This window comes from Cryptomeria japonica, chromosome 8 (genome assembly GCF_030272615.1).
Source record: "Cryptomeria japonica chromosome 8, Sugi_1.0, whole genome shotgun sequence".
NCBI lineage: Eukaryota > Viridiplantae > Streptophyta > Pinopsida > Cupressales > Cupressaceae > Cryptomeria > Cryptomeria japonica.
In genome coordinates, this window is record NC_081412.1 from 201,619,053 (window position 1) to 201,635,014 (window position 15,962).

Below are 15,962 nucleotides of genomic sequence, written 5' to 3' on the forward strand. Positions count from 1 at the left end.
TAACCAAGAGCTTTGGCACAACTTCGTATTGGCATAACATTGGTATCAATAATATGAGCAATCCCACGCAACACTTCCACACCAATTTCATCACTTTGAACCATTCTCTTCAACCCTTCAATCAAGGGGATTGCCTCACTATTCGGGTTTTCTTGACCCATCCATTGTTGAGAAGTGTGAGGGGAATTGTTCTCCATAATGTTAGGTATGTCGTGTGTAGAGACTGAGGATTCACCCAAGTTCCCATGGAATAGGTTATTCAACACAAGCTCACACCCCTTGGTATTTAAACTTTGGGAAGCCATAAGTCTATAACTTCTTCTCACCGGGATGTTGGATGTAGGTGAAAGTGTAATAAAATTAATTTAGAAAGAAGGAAAAATTGAGTGGACAAACTTGAAATGCAAGCTAAATAGATGATTAAACAATGAAATTTCCTTATAATGATTAACTAATAAGATGCTCTAAAGAAATGATCGATATGATAACTAAATGCTTCTAAATCTGAAAATAACATGTAATAATAAGATCTGAGCATATAAATTAGAAATTATGCAACCCACGAGTCAATTTTATCAAAATAAATTAGGGTTTTATGAATTGAATGTCTAAACTAATGTAACTTAGTGCATAAATGATATATTTCATAAATGAGTGCAAATATGAATTGATTAAATGCATACAAATCGGATTTGAAACTAAAAATCAGAATTAATGCAAGCACAATGTCGGGTTCACCAAAATGTTTTGGACGAGAAAATAAGGTTTGACAAGTTAAGCTATGTAAACTAGGAGATCCACATATTTCCACCCAAAACATTAATAGGAGATTTGAATTCAATAGATCCAACCTCAATTCTATTAAGAAAAGGGCTAAATACTAATTAGATTCTACTCATTTTTTATTGAGTTGAAGATGCAATTGAAACGATGTAATTTGAAGACTAAATCTAGGGTGAATGATAAGAATTTGACATAAAATAACATAAACAACAAGCTACAGACACAATATGGAGACACAAAGCTAAATATGAGTAGAAAGAACAAAGATGCACCTAACTCTGAAATTCGGCTTGAAAGCATAAGAGTGGCTATGGGCATCTTGATGCTCTAGCTATTAGATGTGAACAAACAAGAAACTTTCAAAATCAGAATGTTGCTCAAAATCTATTCCCAAAAGTTCATCAAATATTCGTGGAACCATGTGGTTTTGGGTGACCTAGTCCTTTGCTTTCTACAAAACTGGATTTGATTGCCATCGAATTCTTTGCTGAAATCTTTGTCCAAAGAAGGGAAATAGTGTTGTTGGTAGGGTTTTGCCTAGCTCAAACTCCGAGTTTGAAATTAACCCTTGAATTGAAAGTAAAATTGAACTTGAAATGGAATTGTCTAAATTGGAAAGCTTGCCTTTTGAGGGTAAGGCTAAATCTAAATTGTAATGCTTGAATTAGAACTTGATACCTTGATGAATCTTACCTTTAAGTCTTCATGCAAAGGTTGATAATATCATGTAGAATGTCTTCACAATGTCTTGATCATGGATGCCATCATGAATGCTTGAAATATTAACTTGACCTCATCTTCACTGCCTTAATGATGCTTGATTGCTTGTTCACTTGAATTTGCTAGAGTGCAATTGAATTTTAACTTGAGAGATTTACAAATTAGGGGGTTAGTCCTGCTTTTATATTTAACCGCATCAAACATGTTTGAAATTTCGAAGTAGGCCGACACAAAGAATGTTGTCCTACCTCCAAAATATGATTGTTGCAAGGTCTAAATTTGGGCCCCTTTTGGGAGGACCATGGCACCCAGGGCATCCTAGTCCTGCCAATCACGACTGAAATTTGGAGAGAGCTCCACAAAGGTGCTAAAGATGTTGGTTTTTGATTGATATGAGGAGAATCAAAGTAGAATCAAAGTAGAATCAAAGCATGCAAGGCCAAAACGTAGAAGTGAGGCCTAAGTGATGACGAAATTGTATAGGGATTCAATTTACGACGCTACAAAAACACTACCAATCTTGCAATACAAGGGTACTGAGAAAAAGATAAAGGCCAAAAAGATGTTGATTGTAGAGAGATGGCTAGTAAATTCAAGAAAAAATCAACTGTTTGCTAGAGAAAGGGGAAGCTGAAAATTAACCCACTACTCATCCATCATAAGCAAAATAACAATCCATTTCTTGCACTACTTACATGGTCAAAAACACAATTTGCAATAATGAGTTAGATGCATGAAAGAGTTCTCATATTCACATTAGGGCCAACCTAGTACATTGAACTAATTATGTGGTGACCCTTGTTCAATTTTTGACAAGACTCAAGATACATTCATTTACATGATCAAAGCATTATTCCCTTTATGCTTACATGAAAGTTGTTCATTAAGTGAGAGGATCTAATAGTTGAGTGTGTTCCAATAGCTCTAATAGCACTTGTTGATTTAATGTGCAATATTTTTGACAATATCGGACCAATAATTGTGGCTTTAAAGTTGTTATTGCTATCATGACTACCCACAATTGAATTAAATCTCTCCCTTAGATCTAAAAAACAACATGACTTAGTGCATCAGTATCGGTCTCACTTTTTTTTCTTTTTTTTTTCCCCTTTTTGGACACCTTGACAAAAAAGATGCTGATGTGGCATCATATTTGATAATATGGCCTTGAAATCTTAGTTATAGGCATCTTAGTTATAGGCAGGAGACTTGCCAAATAAGCCGCTATAAAAAATTGAAAGTGATTTAAAAATTTTACGTAAGATTTTGAAAAGCACAAAGTTAGAGCACTCAACTAATAAATCCTCTCCCCTAAGTGTCTTCAAGGGTTTGATGAAAAAGAAACATTTTTGGAACTTCGTCGCAATTGTTTTACACAAGACAACAAGCATTCAAGACAAACTACAGGAACCATTCAAAAATTTGAAATATCCCAAACACTAAACGTGAATTTTGTTAGTAAGCCTTGAACTTTAAGGGCGCTTTTTAATGTTAGCAAAATATACTATAGCAAAATATTTTACTAGTAGAAAACGATTTTGAAAAAGTAATGTTTCTTAAGCGTCCATAATTTGAATCAAAGTGTGGATGAAGCTGAGAACGTGAGAAAAAGCTGCCGAGTGGGTCCAAGTTTCCAACCAAAATAGAGCGTTGATATTGGCTGCGATTATCTGTTATAATTTCATTCAATTCGGTGCAGGGGATTTGATTTATTTTGCCGTTAACGTCTGGATTTTTATCTTCTCATTTTCAAAAAATTCCCCCACCCATGAACTAATCTCAATGTACTCTTGCACTTTACTGATAACGCTTCATTTCTAAATCAGAGAATAGTACCATAAAAAGAGTACGTTGGCAGAAACTAAGCGAATTTTATTTTGGCATGGACAACTCGCTAACATCAAGGCCAGACACAAAAGTTGAAAGCGTATTAAGAACCACAAAATGCAAAGAACCCAGATGTAAAATGTGAAGCTCACCCTTTCAACTTTCACCTATTTAAAAATGATGCCAACCATGATTTCATTTGCAACAAGTGTTCCTATAGACAAATCATTTACTTTTATGGTCAACATGGACCACTTGCAACCTCAAATAATCATTCCGTTAAATTATTCGGTATACTTTCAAAGCAGGGGGTACCTTGAGATCGACTAGGAACTGTACGGTGCTGTGAAGTAAGAGATGGTGAAGTTCTGCAAGGTTTAATAGATGGACAACTTGAAAAGCATTCAAATCGTAATGAAGAATCATTCAAAATAGGCTTATCAAAAGATTTGCAATTCGTATCAAAAAATTGGATATCATCGCCAGAATTTTGCATCTTCCATGCCGGAAGAGGCACAACTTTTGAACTTTTTTCTTCAACCCCATATTTCTCTAAATTTTCTTTAGATTGTTCACCTTCTGGATCGTCTGACCAATAGCCACCATCTTGTTCATCAAAAGTGGCCATATCTTCGTATCCTTCATCTGACCTTGCCGATTCCTCGTCAACAGAGCCTTGTAACTGAAACAACAAAAAATAGGTTAGAATTGAGTCCCCGTATGGTTATAAAAAATCATATACTTGTATGTCACCTTAACTCGTGAAATCTAACGGTGACGGATACTTAAAAAGAGTTGAGAGTATTATGACAGTTCAAACTTCTATTTAGTTAGCAAAACTCGAGCGCTATTTAGTTATGTAGAAATGTAGATAACTTTATAGTTTTATGTTTTAAACTGTTACGACTAATGCTCACAAATAAGCAACATAAACAAGTATTTACCTCGTCCTCCTGCTGGATGCCTGAGTCACTGAGGTCATCCTCAGTGTCAATGGGAGGCGCTTCATCTACTTCTTCATCACTGCCTGGTACGGGCAGTTCTTCAGTAAGCTACAAGCACAGTAAATTACTAAATTAGGCTGGAGTGAAATCATAGAGAGTAGAATACCCAGGGAACGAATAATATTCATATTGCCTACAACAAAAAGCTAAGATGGTACCATTGTAGCCATATTTGTAGAAAAATAAATGTGACATGTTAAGAAAAACATTTTTTCATTATTTTCCAAATGTTTTAGAATGCATAGCCAAAAAAGGAGTAGATGGTTATTTCTTCCAATTTGTAAGTGTTTTCTAGCATGGATGATACAGCAAGAAAAGGAAACTGTGGTGGTTAAATTAATTTAATTTGTCTTTAACAACTTGACTGTATAATATTAAGAGCAAGGCAAACTCCATTTAACAATATTAAGGGATTTAATACTGCCATTATGAACAAAAAAAGGGTACTTCAAAAAGAGATGTACAAAAACACTTGACAACTAGAAAAATGTAGTCCCTGCCTTGGAAACTGTCAATGATAAAACATCATCTATGGAGAGAATAGAGTTTCTGGATTCAATTGTGTTCAATATTTTGAATCAACATTTCGGATCACACTCTGTGATCCATCATCATAAAATATTGAACACAATTGAATCCAGAAACTGCATTCGCTCTATATGATGGATTGTGGAAATCTCTTAGCATTGAACATCTATGGATACAAAGAAGAATCTACATACAGATTTCATGCAATACATGAATGGAATAATTTGAAAACCAAACATACTTTATATAGAAGTTATGGCATGCTTGAATCACCATAAGGGAAAACGATAAATACCACCCTCAAGAGTAAGATATTGCAATGTAGATCTCAAGAGAGATATATTATTCGAAACCTCTGATCCAAAATCTATATGTTGTTTCTGTATATATTAGTTCCATAACAGTGATCGTGACAGATAAAATAAACATAAACAATGCTCAGCTCGGGTAGGGTAGAAAAAATCTTCTAAAGTTCCTTTCAAATCTATACATCATCAACCTAAGAAACAGCGACTTGGCCAAACACTTCTTGGTGTGCACTAACTACACGACAAGAAAAAAGCAGGCAAACAGTTAAAAAAAATAGCCTACAGGACAACAAACTGTTTGAATAAAACCTTTTCTGAATTTGAACATCATTTAGATCAATCTTATTCTAATCTGCATATAGTTAAATAGAATCGCAGAAAGGTAAACATGTTACCTCTTTTGCAGGTCCATCAGAATGCCTGGGTGAGTTTGAATATGAAGAATAATGGCTGGTTACTTCGTTACCATCAATGCTGCTGGCATAGCTTGTTCCACCTGTGTCATTAGACCAGGAACTAATACCAAAATTACCGAACTGAAGGTTAACAGGTTCTTCTTTTTCAATTTCCAAAGGTCCATACACGGGGCTTCCGATGCAACTATCGCTTCCATGGTTTGAGATAGGCTTACCATTACTGTCTACTGTATCAACTGGCCAGGCTTTTGCCACAGATCCATCCGTATTTACAAGTGCCATCAGGCGCCGGAAGGATCCTTGTCTCTGGATAAGCTTAAACATACCCTTTGAGCTAAGTGAATTTGCAGTGCACCGATTACGATATTCTTCATCTATAACCTTGACTGTATTTGTTGCTTGATCATAGAGGGGTTCACCTCCTGCCCGCCTGCGTAAACAGCTGAATATTGTGGCATGTATAGAATCCACACTCCTGTCCACATTAGTATTATTGACCTTTGGAACAAGATGTTTGTCAGCTCTTTTGCACAGGTAATCTTGAATTGCACGGATGTTACATATGTACTTAACATACTTGTTCTTTGAAGGATCTAAGGTCATATACTTTGCACGAACAGCAAAACGCTCCAAATGTTTATCTTCATTTGCAATGTAGATCATAAATGGTATGATTGATGGATGTTTCTTCATGAGCCCCATCTGTTAAAAAGTGAATCAAAATTTATCTCAACCTATGAATCAAGGATCTACATTGCAAGCTTCATTAACTAGTTCTACATTACTTGCTAGAACATAAAAGGTTGCCTGCACCCAAGTAGCAAGAACAAACTACATACAAAAAGACTCACCACAAAATTCAAGCTCAAATGCACTCCTTCTACCACAACAGACTGCTTTCTTTCTTCCCAGGCAGTAATTAACCTGTCAAGACTATCAATCACCATTTCACTCTGTGCCTTGTATCCTTCAATTGCCATAGCTTTGGATCCAACAGATTCCACATTAATATTATCCTCAAATCTTTCTCCATGTGCAGAATTATCAGATATTATTGTTTTTTGGCTCAGCGTCTCATCTCCAAGACAACGATCAGCTTTTGACTCTCTTCTAGTAGACTGGCCATTTGCAGGTTGTCCCACAGTATTTTTCTCTTTCTTTTTAGCCTTTGCTTCTGCAACAGCAACTGGATCCAAATACTCACCAGCATGATATGTTGAGGCCCACAATAAAGGATTTTCTTTTTCATCCACAAAACTCCTCATCATATGACGTATGGAGTCCGTTGAAACAACAGTTGTGATGCCAAGTCTGCTAGCCTGTAGCAGAGAGAACACATTTAGTAACTTTAGTAGTTGCTACATCACAATAATCAATAGATATATATCAAAAATAAAATAAAAGAGGAAAATCAAATATCCAGAAATTTTGAAATTTGAAACCTACATTGAATACACCCAAAAATATGGTAAACATAGAGATAAATAAATATAAATTTGGGCATTTTACAATTTTATTTACTTCCTTCTCTATCTATGTTAAACTCTTATGGCCATTGAGTTCAATAAATTTATGATGATGCATCCTAATCTTCAATCTTTCATCAAGATTGTACATTTTCATGAAGGCGTTCTTGAGGCCCTCCCTCCACTTCAGCATCATTGATGGGCACAACTCTACCTGACCTTTTCACATACCATAGTGGAAAGACGAAAGACCCCACTTGGAAGCATGGCACATTAATTATAGAGACAAGAATGTCAGTGTGTAATCAATGCAGCTTAAGGATGACAGGCATCAATCACTTCAAATATCACCTTGCACAAATCCATGGTTGTGATGAGCAACTATGTAATTAAGTGGAACTGAAGATTACGTGAAAGACGAAGGATATCCTTGCTTTGTATAAGGAGAAGAAATTGAAACAATAAGATGACATCCAAGGCAACTACAACAATGATGAATTCTCCTCGACTGGGAGATTGATTTACTAGGCTTTTGTTTTAGCCCAAGGATATGGAACTCACACACTAGAGATATTTCTAGTCTAAGTCAAGCATAAGTATTGTATGTTCCTTGTAATACTTCGTGTAGCAGAGGGTATTTTTCTGATTTTCTGTGTAAGACCAAGAACCCAACTTGGAGGCATGGCACATCAATTATAGAGATAGAAATGGCGGCATGCAATTAGTGCAGGTTGAGGATGAAAGGCATCAATCACCTCAAATATCACCTTGCACAAATCCCTAACTAAGATGAGCAATTATGTAACTAAGTGATACCAAAGATTATACGAAAGATGAAGGGTGTCCTCGCTTTGTGTAAGGAAAAGAAATTAGAAAGGAATAGGACATCTAGGAAATTGCAACTATGATGAATTATCCTCTTGATTCAGCTACTGATTTAATAGTTTTTTGTCTTGACCCAAGGATATGGAGAGGAATCTTTGATCCTTGCAATATTCCTAGTGTGCAACCTTCGCACAAAATATTATATGCAATAAGAAGCATCATGAGGTGAGAATTGCAGGTTTTAATTTTTTATATTATAAAAAGCATATCATTCCATGCACAAGAAGCCAATGTTGAGATTTGTTGGTCAGTACAATGACTATTGCTAGAATAAGGTTCAAGCACCTAGTCTGTATGATTTGACTGGGACTTATTGGTTGTAAAAAACACTAGTAGAAGATAAAAAGAGAATTTGGTACAAAAAGGCCTGCACAATTTTTTTTGATGGGTGGACAGATGGAAGAAATGCATACTAATTAACTTCCTAGTGACTTCAAGCAAACAATTGGTTTTCTTGAAGTCAATAAATGCCTCCCACAAAGTAAAAAATGTTGTTCATCATGTTGGACAAGATGGTCATGGAGAATATCATTCAAATTGTGACCAACAACGCAACAAAACTCATTAAGGAGAGGCACCCTACTATTTTTTGGGGCTTTGAGTCGCCTATTGCATTGATCTGCTACTTGAGAATATAGGCAAGCTTTAAATGAGTGAAAATTCAAGTGGATGAGACAAGAAAATCACTTAATACATCTACAACTACCCTTGGGTGCTTAACCCAATGAGAGAACACAAATTAAGGAAATGAAGCTTGTGCAATTAGGAATAAATGATTAGCCACCAACTTTATCACATTGCAAAGCATTTCAGGCTTACAGACATCTCTAACACATATATTTGTGAGCACTAAGTAGGTGGAGTCTCTATGCACAAAACAGGCCAAAGTGGGAAGGGTCATGCTCACTGACATCTCTAAGGCATATATTTGTGCACACTAAGTGGGTGGAATCTATATGCACAAAAAAGGCCAAAGCAAGGGTCATGCAGACCATATTTGATGATATGTTGCCAAGAACATGGATGACATCCTCTAGAGAAGTTTAAATTCAATATTTGGGAGCTTACAAAGTATTGACTTCCATTACTTGTAATTTTCCAAAACTTGTTGGTTTTTTGTTTACCTTTTATTTGTTGTTCAATTTTTTTTTTATTTTTTTTTAAAGATTCATACTATACTGTTTAAGGTGGCAAAACCTTTGGTTAGGATTCTACAAATGGTGGATAGGGGGGAAATCCCAATAGGTTGCCTATATGAGACCACGGACAAGGCCAAGGAATCCATCCATCATTAATGGGTCAAACAAAACAAAAAAATACAAATCCATTGGGCGCATAATTGATTGGAGGTGGAATAAGCATTTCCAACAAACACATGCAACAGCCTATTATTGAAATTGTTGGAAAATGTAATGTACCTCAGCCAGCCTTCTTAAAGCATAGTAGTTAGACTTCTTCAACCTCAGTCAAATTTCTTAGAGTGCAGCACTCAGTCTTCTTCAGCAGCTGCCTAAAACAAAACTAGAATTCACGTCCTTAACAACAGCTTTAGATAGTTGTTTAATTAGACTTAAGATCAAGTCCTAAGCGCACACTTTAGATAGTTAAGTTAAAATAGGGTTTTCTCTCATGTGTTGAGCTTATGATGATACTATTCCCGAGGAGGAGGAATCTTGAAAGATAAATTTAGTTGAGCTTATGAAGCTTTAGTTGAAAGATAAATTTGTAAAATATTTATATAAATTTGTGATTTTCCATCATGATTGAAGTTGATTGATCATCATATTATGATTCATATCACATGTGATGCTATGATGTATATTGTATCCTTTTTGGTCTAGAAAAACTACACAAGTTCTCTAAATTCATATTTTGCATGTTATTCAAGTTTATTTACAAATTTATGGTTTTTATTATATTTCAGTTCTTTCCAAGTCTCTAGTCCAAGTCAAGGTTTTGGCCTGCTGAATTTTTTTTAGTCTGAAATTTCAAACTGTGGTTCCATGCACTGGCATGCACTGGCACAATGAATCCAGATTCTAAACCAATGCGGGAAAACTGTCTCATCTTCAACATAGCTGGAAGGGTAAACTGGCATTAGCAAAGCACTTCCACTACATAAAGCACCAAGGTAACATTGAAGAGATGAATGTTGTTGTGCAATAGGAAAGCTACTAGTGTTGGCTTAGGTAGGCAATGGGATTGAAAAACACCCTAATGGTTTGAATGGTGATGATGGCCTGATCTTAATTTAATCTTTCGAGTTCAAGACGATGTCCTCCATAGGCTTAGAAATGGATCCAGCCTAGTTGTGGGGAGGAACTAATTAATTGAATAATTAGTTTTTTCTCTTTTGGACAGTCCTTTTTCAATTGTTGGGCTTGTTGAATATGTTTATTTATTGTGCTCAAATGTAAACTACAATCCATTTTGACGATGGGTTATTGACTATGACCCAAAACATTGATGAGATTTTCAAAAACAATTTACAGACTCTTTTATCCAAATATACTTCTTCGATTGAAAAGGAAAATTCATAGAAGAAATGCCTTCCCCTTAGTTTTATTGAACATTTTTAAATGTTTCACTTACTGTAATGCCATTAACAAACCTACACTACAAAGGACAACACATTTGACCAGACACATGCACACCCAAACAGAGAAAAAAAAATAGACGTGTGCCCACTCACACTTGTATGTCCCTATGTGTACACACATGCACAAAGAGGCACACGTCCCAGACCCACAGTCCCACATGCATGTACTCAGGCATGTACACACAATATTTAAAATACCAAACAAAATTGAGAACATAGGTGTACTAAAAAATGGTCAGTTTTTCTTTGTTTTTATCAATCCCATATCTATGCTCCAAATTGTGTTTCTCATTGTGGAAAGAGACCCACCAAAGGACCATAGAAATTTATCTTGGAAAAGAATTTCTGCTCCATTGGGGAATTCTCCCAAAATTTATGTGACAACATAAATCTCACATTATGGTTTTCTCTTTGGAACAGATGTATTTTAAAGAAGCCTTAAAACGTATTTTCCAACTTTGGACAAAACTAAAAACATCTTCAACATGATTGAATCCTTTGCAATCATCAAGCTTTATCTTTTGGGGTCATAATAAAACTAATAAATAGATCTTTTATTAAAAGAATTTTGAAAATACCAATAAAGAAGATAAAGTTGACTTTCCACATCCACTTGTACCACAAAGCAAAATAGTCATTGATTCCTTTCGCTCTCGTACTCTGCAGTAACCATTAAAGTCTGACAGTAAGTTATGCTAATTAAAACCATACCAAGCCACTGTACAAGCATAAACCAATAAAAATAGACATTCTGCAATCAATATTGGTATCAACTTTTGGGAAGGCAAAAGCTAATTTACATAATATATAACTTCCATTTCAAAAAAGGCAGGAAGACATTTAAGGATCACCACAGAGGTGTAATAGAAGAAGGATCAGGTTTAACTAGCTTGCTGAAGTTAGGCACAGTTCAAGAGGCAGATCCAATATTCCTCTAATTTAACTCTTCATGCTTTCAAATTTATTGCATTAGCTGATTTTGAGAGACTTGCATTTATATGTTTCAGTTGCTTTATTATATAATAGCATACCTATGTGGATGGCTAGTATCAGAAGGTTGGGTAAGTTGGCAGGCTGTAATGATAAAATATAAAACATACTTCCATTCTTGAATACTAAATGACATTTAGTAGACCTTTGTAATTTTTCTATAATGAAGTCCTTGTTCTGAATTCTTTGTAAAATGCACATCAAGACACAGTTGATAAGGTTTTAATAATCTTGTTCACAAGGAGATAAAGATAAACTGTTGAGTACCTACTAATTATTCAAAATGGTTGGTCCTAATGTGTAACAATCTTGTTCATTAAGAGATAACTGTTGAATACTACTACTAATTGTTCAAAATGGTTGGTTCTAATGTGTAGTGAACAACAAAGTTGTCCATGAGAAGCTGATAACGTTTTGGTCATTCTTGATCATTTGTTTGTTCTCTTATTATTTTGTATTCAAGGTTTTCTTTTAACAGTCAAGATTGAATTAACAAGGGATAAGGCATCAATCTATATTGTTTTTCCCTGACGGTCATGTTTAGGCTTGAACTCATTAAATGCTAAGGACCATCTATATTCTCTAATGCCAGTTAATTCTTCAATTGGAAGAAAATACACTAAGGACTTACAGTCTGTAGGTATTCACAAATCATTATTCTTGAGGTGATGTTTCAAAGTCTTGATTATTATTTTATTCTAAGAACAGAAAGTTATCCTTAAAAATCCAGCTTTTTGTGTTGACATGTAGCAGCCAAATTACATCTCGTAGCCAAAATACCAACATCAATATAGAAGTTAAAAATAGAAAGTGGGGAACAACAGCTTTGAAATGACTCTTCATTCAATTTGTTATATCAAATACCAATTCACCCAATTACCAATCTGATACACAGCAGCTACTAATCTTTTCTAAAGACAAAAGATGTTTAAGTATCATCTTTTATAGAACAGCTACAAATCTCATGTATAAACAAATATTATACACAGAAATTAAGCACTTGTAGCATCTAACTGTTCTGCTATAGCTCATGCAAATCATCTCACATTCTCCCACAACATACTGTCGCATCATATAATCCCAGGATGAGACTTGCAGATATATATTTATAAGATCCTGTGGGTCCTTTAGATCTCTTTGGCTTAGGAGGGGGCTGGGAAACCATTCTGCTTCTTTGCCCTTGAGGTTTCCTACAAATATTCATCCAAGCTTGCAGCCAACTGTCTCTGAGTCATACCACTGAAAGTCAGATCAAAATCCCTGTCTGGTTTACATCAAGGAGAGGCAAATTCTGGATGGCATTCTTATTTCCATAAGTTAAAATACTCAAGCCTAATTAAAAAAGTCAAGAATATTAAGACATGAACAAAGCAATTTCTAATACAACTGATTTTTTGATTTCAAGCTTCTCCTGTTTAGATTTTCCTTAAAAAACAAATTAAATGGATCAAATCCTGCATACCAACAGCCACACTGTCGGTAATAGTCAAAACAGATTCAACTCAAGCTTTCCACTTAACAGAGGTGATAACCAAGGCAAGTCTTGGTAGAATTGTGGTAAACTCTCTAAGTAGAGCACTCCAACATCCTAAACAAAATAGGGAACTAAATGCAATCAAATTTGCTAGCCTATTGGAAACATAAAAGCATTTGCAATTTGCAGATGAGACATTTTGCTTTCATACTAAAACAAGAAATTAAGCAACTAAAGAAATTTCTACAGGATACAGATAAGCTTCAGGACAACCAATCCATGTTAAAAGAAAAATTATCTTCCTCAAACACAAATAAAAAGAACCAAAGAAAGATGCAAAAAATTATCAACATACAAAGCACTAGGTTGGAAATCCAATAATTGAGGACTACAACTAGATAGGGCTAAACACAAAACCAATCACATCAGGAAAAGCTTATTAAGAAAATTATAAAAAAAGATTTATGGTGCATATGAAACAAATTCAGCCAGTCAACAGGACACATTTTGCAAATGGTTTCAAACTACCAGGTTTGCTAGGAGATAACAGAACATCCTTAATACTATGATGATTTGTGATGAGTTTTATGCATTTACATCCACTAATTTCTTAAATGAATTGTCTGGTTGTGAAGGCCTCATCAGGGTGTAAAAGGAACTTTCTTTGTGAACCCTTAAGAAGAGGAGAAATAATAGTAGAAGACCAAAAAAATTAAAATACAAAATGGGGTATGTACATTTTTTGGGAATAAGCCTAGAAAAGGTGTATACCCCTAGTAGAAAAGGTGTGTACATTATGGAAGCCAGAAAAAGGAAATCCAAAACTTTTCAACAGCTTCAAATCAGAAAACCAAGGGGAAGTAAAAGCTCTTTTGATTAACTAATAGCGCAGTTCACTTTGCATTAAAACAAATGCTTAAATTGGGACCTAGAGGAAATGGTGACTAAAGTGTAAAGAAAGAATATGAAGCTGATATTGTAACCATGGCCACTGCAAACAAAGATTAATATGATAAAAACTATGACAAATCTCAGCGTGGCTTCAAAGACAATGGACTTGATGTGGCTAGTAGCATAAAGGAAGATGTTGAGAACATGAGACAACGTGCTACAGAGAAAATTGGACACAGGGCTCTTCCCAATATGTAATGTATAACATATATGAAGAGTCAATATCCCAAATAATGTTATGTTGAGCATGCTGGAGAATTTTAAGAATCAGGCTGATATCAGTTTATGTAGATTGGAATCCTTATAATGGGTCTCCATGATACCATTTTCCACCATGTGGAGAATCCATCTGAAAATGTATTGCAATTAGTTCTATTAGGAATACCCACATATAGAATATGTCATTCACTCAAGCCTGGGCCTTGCCACTATCAATTCACACAATTGATTTCTCAAGATCCAAGTACTCATACAATTACTGCCATCACAAGTACCCGCACAGGAGACAAAATGCTTTAAGCAGGCAGCCATATTAAAGACACCATGGATAGCATACAAACACAGACCTCCAAGTTTGCCACTGCATAATGGGCAATCTATAAATCCGCACCAATCAAATATATCAAAATTAGCTTCAATATGCCTCATGAGAATCTAGTAAATGCTAGGTCAAGAGATTGGCACAAAAACATGGAGTTTGCTTTGCAGCAGCAAAAACTTCTAGTATTCAACTTTCTCCCTACAAACTGTGAAATATGAGCAAATAAGATTTGATTGCCATTAACTACACATTGCCCATCCCCAATGATATAGCCAAGCAACAATCCATCTTAATGAAGGACAAATGGAGACCAAACTCCTTCATTTAAGAAGCTCTAATGGAGAAGAAAATACTTCCATCAAAAGAAAGGTTAAGAAGCTACCCAAAATCATTGATTAACATGCCAAATTTCCGAGGATAGTATTAGATACCCTACTTGCTAACAGCATGTTGATGTTCATGGTTTGTAATAAGGAAGAAAAAAACAATTGTCAATGAACCAATAGCATCTGCAAATTCCAAAAATACCATTGAATGAATTGGAAATTGAAGGGGCTTCAAGGCAATGGCCAAATCTATACTAGACTTTATGATGGCAATACCAGCTACATAAAAGCTAACTTTAACAGAGCACAATTTGATTAAGTAGGCAAACTTTAAAGGGGCCTAGGGCATTAAAATAAAACAGATATGGCCTAGAATTGATTGCACCAATCTGATAAATTGACAGACTCTGCATGGAGTCTTATGACACCAATATAAACCTCAATCCAGTTACATTGTGATGTCCCTGATTAGGGACAGGTCGGCCACTCTTTTCTACTTAAGTTCTTTAATAATACATAAATAGAGTTATAAATAAATAAAAAATTAAAATTAGAAATAAATGTCAGGTTGTTTTGGCAGGTTCCTTTCTTGAGGTCAACCTGGTTTTATTTTGAGCGGTTATTTTCCCCTAAGCTGACCTTTGGGCAAACATGTATTTATACGGGTTGGTATTGTATGGAGGGTATGCAAATTTTGATTTCTGTTGCATATGCACAAGAGGCTTTCTAGGACAAAAAGCCCTAGAGGAGCGATTTCAGATCAGTCCAGACACACCCTGGAAGACCTTATCCTATTCGGAGCAGGCAGGAAGAATTTCAAGGAGATACATAAGCATTGAACATTTGGATGAATCACACAACATTCTGTTCAAGTCCTGGAACCGCCACCAAACCTGTAGCTAGGTGTGAATGCAGAAATATCCGAGTCTAGACAGCTTGCAGTCACCTTCTAAGATTCTGTGGTTCCTTCTACTTTACTTTTGTCTATCAACTGAATAAAGTAGGCTAAGCAGCGATTTATGTGAATCTGAAGCAGCAGTAGGCACTCAGATCCTAAGGAACATTTAGACTGGTTCATCTAAGATCTATATGTTTGTAATAATGTAATCATATTTCTTTTGCAACTGATATATATATCTTCTAT

The 15,962-nt window shown here is 35.3% G+C and overlaps 1 protein-coding gene across 5 annotated transcripts in view; it reads right to left on the reverse strand.

Annotated features, from left to right (window-relative positions):
* Positions 1 to 3,465: 3,465 nt before the first annotated feature.
* LOC131048362 (P-loop NTPase domain-containing protein LPA1 homolog 2) overlaps positions 3,466 to 15,962 on the reverse strand; it is a 54,710-nt gene continuing 42,213 nt past the window's right edge. For all 5 annotated transcript variants that reach the window (XM_057982298.2, XM_057982300.2, XM_057982302.2 and 2 more), the window contains 5 exons: positions 11,115 to 11,196; positions 6,438 to 6,905; positions 5,566 to 6,288; positions 4,275 to 4,382; positions 3,466 to 4,012 (listed from right to left, as the gene is read on the reverse strand). In XM_057982298.2, coding sequence (XP_057838281.2) covers positions 3,602 to 4,012; positions 4,275 to 4,382; positions 5,566 to 6,288; positions 6,438 to 6,905; positions 11,115 to 11,196 — 1,792 coding nt within the window. In that variant the 3' untranslated portion in view covers positions 3,466 to 3,601. The remainder of the gene's footprint in view (positions 4,013 to 4,274; positions 4,383 to 5,565; positions 6,289 to 6,437; positions 6,906 to 11,114; positions 11,197 to 15,962) is intronic.